Here is a 2,696-nt window from a genome sequence, read left to right as displayed (position 1 = left end):
ATTGGTCTGTAAACCTTATGTACGTCCCAGTGAAAGTAAGGTTTTTCTGAAGATAGACAAACTGATACTAATATATATATATGTAAATATAAACTACTTTGGACAACTAAAGCAATGTTAGAAAAGAACAAACATGCTGGATTCATATATTGTCTGGTTTTAAGGCACACTTAAAAAGTAGTAATCAAGACACTGTGTAGTGTCTAAAATTAGACCAGTAGGTAAATGGAGCAAAACAGAAAGTCCAGAAATGGCTTCACAGTTGAATGCTGAAGAAATTTTGAAAAAAAAAAACCTCAATTGTAATTCAATGAGAAAAGAAACTGGATCTACTGGATATCCATATTTTTTAAATATTAGTTTATTATACCATACATAAAAACCAAAAACTATAAAGTTTCTATCAGAAAACAGATGAATGTGTTTGAAACCCTGAGATGGGCAATAGCTTATCTTGGGGAAAAAAAAATTCAGGTACTAATTATGAAAACAAAAGGGCAGGCACGAAATGAAATTGTAAGAAAACTTAAAATTCATACTCATCAGAGACAACATTCAGAAAATGAAAACGCAAACTATGTACATAGAAAGAAATATTTACAATATAGATTTCTAACAAAAACAGTATTCAGGGCCAACAAGATGGGCCAGCAGGTAAAAGCACTTGCTCCTTATGCAAGTGTAATGACCTCAGCCTGATCCCCAGAAACCACAGTGGAAAGGGAGAAGAGACTCATGAAAATTGTCCTCTGTCCTCTACGCGTGCACTGTGGCGTACACATGCCAACACACACACACACACACACACACACAATTTGTTAAAAGAACAAATATTCAAATTATAAAGAAGTACTACAGAGGCTAGAGAGGTGGCTCAGCTAGTTAAGAACACTGGCTGCACTTCAGAGGACACAGGTTTGATCCCCAGGACCCACATGGCAGCTAACAACCATGCATAAGCCCAGGGAATCTGAAGCTCTCTTCTGACCTCCGCAGGCACTGCACAGCACAGAGGCACTTACATGCACATAAAAAATATGAAAATAATAAATAAAGGAAGTGCTATAAAAAGTGAAGAAAAAAGCAACGAATTTCTTTTAAAAGATGACAGTTTAGTAGATTCTTCTTCACAAAAGAAGACTTACAGAGGTCAATAAACACATGAAAATGTATTAAACGTTTTTAAGCATTGGGAGAATGCACACTGAAATCATTTATAAGCCACTTCACACCTACTACAATTACCAAAATGAAAGATTACAAATGTTGTAGAGAATTTAGATTAACTGGCCAAAGCTTAAAATCATGCAAACACGATTGGAAATGTTTGGTAGAGTGTCCGAATGCTAAACCTCCATCTAAATTATTGTTTATCAGTTCCACTCAGATCTTTACATGCTACCCAAATAAAAAGTATACGCCGACAAAAAGCCTTGTGCAAAAATATTTATTGATGCTTTATTTATAAAAACACAAAACTCCAAGCAATATAAATATTTGCCAACTGGAAAACAGCTGGTACCCATTTTATGGGTACACTCATACAATGAAGTAGTACTTGCAAATAGGAATAAAGCAATATAAACAAAAAATTACTGATCTCAAAAGCATGAAATGAGTTATATTCAAAGAATGTATATAGTAAATGCAATCTCATTTACTTGAAGTTTCAATGGGTGAATTTCATAGAAAGCTAGAAACTGCAGTGTTTGCTTGAAGGAAGTATAGAGATAAATGAACAGGCGCTCAGCAGTGCTTCCTGGGCAGAGAGGTGCCCCCTGCTTACTTTGAGATGTTAACTACACGGGAATATACTCTTGCCAAAACTCATTAAACATTGCACTTAAACCTAGACAACTTAGTCTATGTTACTCTCAGTTCAGAATGAAAGTGAAAAGACTACAACATAGACTTTATTTAAAACTTATTTTCCTCCAGACTATTCAAGGTTTAAGGTGCAAATTAAATCAATTGAACGTGAGATTATTTGCCATTTCCACAGGTGTTAAGAAAGAAAGATAACGACTCAGACTGCACATAGCTACCAAGGTGTCAGTGCCAGGAAAATTATTAATCAAGATCTGATAGTGCCTTTTTGTAAGAGAAGAAAGGAACACTCTGGCTTATAAAAGCAGGTGGGATGCCAGGTCACCCAACAGACCTGGTCAGGCACAATGCTGCTGTTACTGGCTCTGGTGAGTGTGGTCCTTGCTCACCCTTCTGGTGAAAACTTTGATGGGTAAGTATGCAATTCCTTTTACAAACTGGGTTTTGCTAGCCTTTGGCGAAAGCTCCAATTTAATGAATTTGGACACATTATTGAAATTTAAATATATATTCATTCATTTTACCACTTAGAGATCAGGTTTTCCGTGTCCATGTGGAACATGAAGATCAGATCAACTTAATTCATGAGTTGGCCAATGCCAAGGAGGTAAGTAACAATTCTATGTTTTAGGCTTGCTTTGCATCAACTTTAAAACCCGATTGTACTCAGAGTCTATCAAAAGAGGAATGACATGAAATAGTACCTGTAGTATTTTTGGAAGCTTTCAAAATAAAAACTTGGAAAGCATTTAATGCCACAGTGCCTTATTGTCCTGCTTAAATTAGATTGCCACAAGCCCTGCAGTGTTATAAATCCATGCAACCTTTTAAAAGAGCTGACAGTGTGACAACTAGATGAGTTGGCTCTG

The 2,696-nt window shown here is 36.0% G+C and overlaps 1 protein-coding gene across 1 annotated transcript in view; it reads left to right on the top strand.

Annotated features, from left to right (window-relative positions):
• The first annotated feature begins 2,174 nt into the window (after positions 1 to 2,174).
• Cpb1 (carboxypeptidase B1) overlaps positions 2,175 to 2,696 on the top strand; it is a 29,445-nt gene continuing 28,923 nt past the window's right edge. Inside the window, exons 1-2 of the mRNA XM_008848048.1 lie at positions 2,175 to 2,239; positions 2,359 to 2,434. Coding sequence (XP_008846270.1) covers positions 2,175 to 2,239; positions 2,359 to 2,434 — 141 coding nt within the window. The remainder of the gene's footprint in view (positions 2,240 to 2,358; positions 2,435 to 2,696) is intronic.

The sequence above is a fragment of the Nannospalax galili genome, unplaced genomic scaffold (assembly GCF_000622305.1).
Source record: "Nannospalax galili isolate Female #2095 unplaced genomic scaffold, S.galili_v1.0 scaffold423, whole genome shotgun sequence".
NCBI classification, from domain to species: Eukaryota; Metazoa; Chordata; class Mammalia; order Rodentia; family Spalacidae; genus Nannospalax; species Nannospalax galili.
The sequence above is the reverse complement of the archived record's forward strand: the minus strand, read 5'-3'. Positions and strand labels throughout refer to the sequence as shown.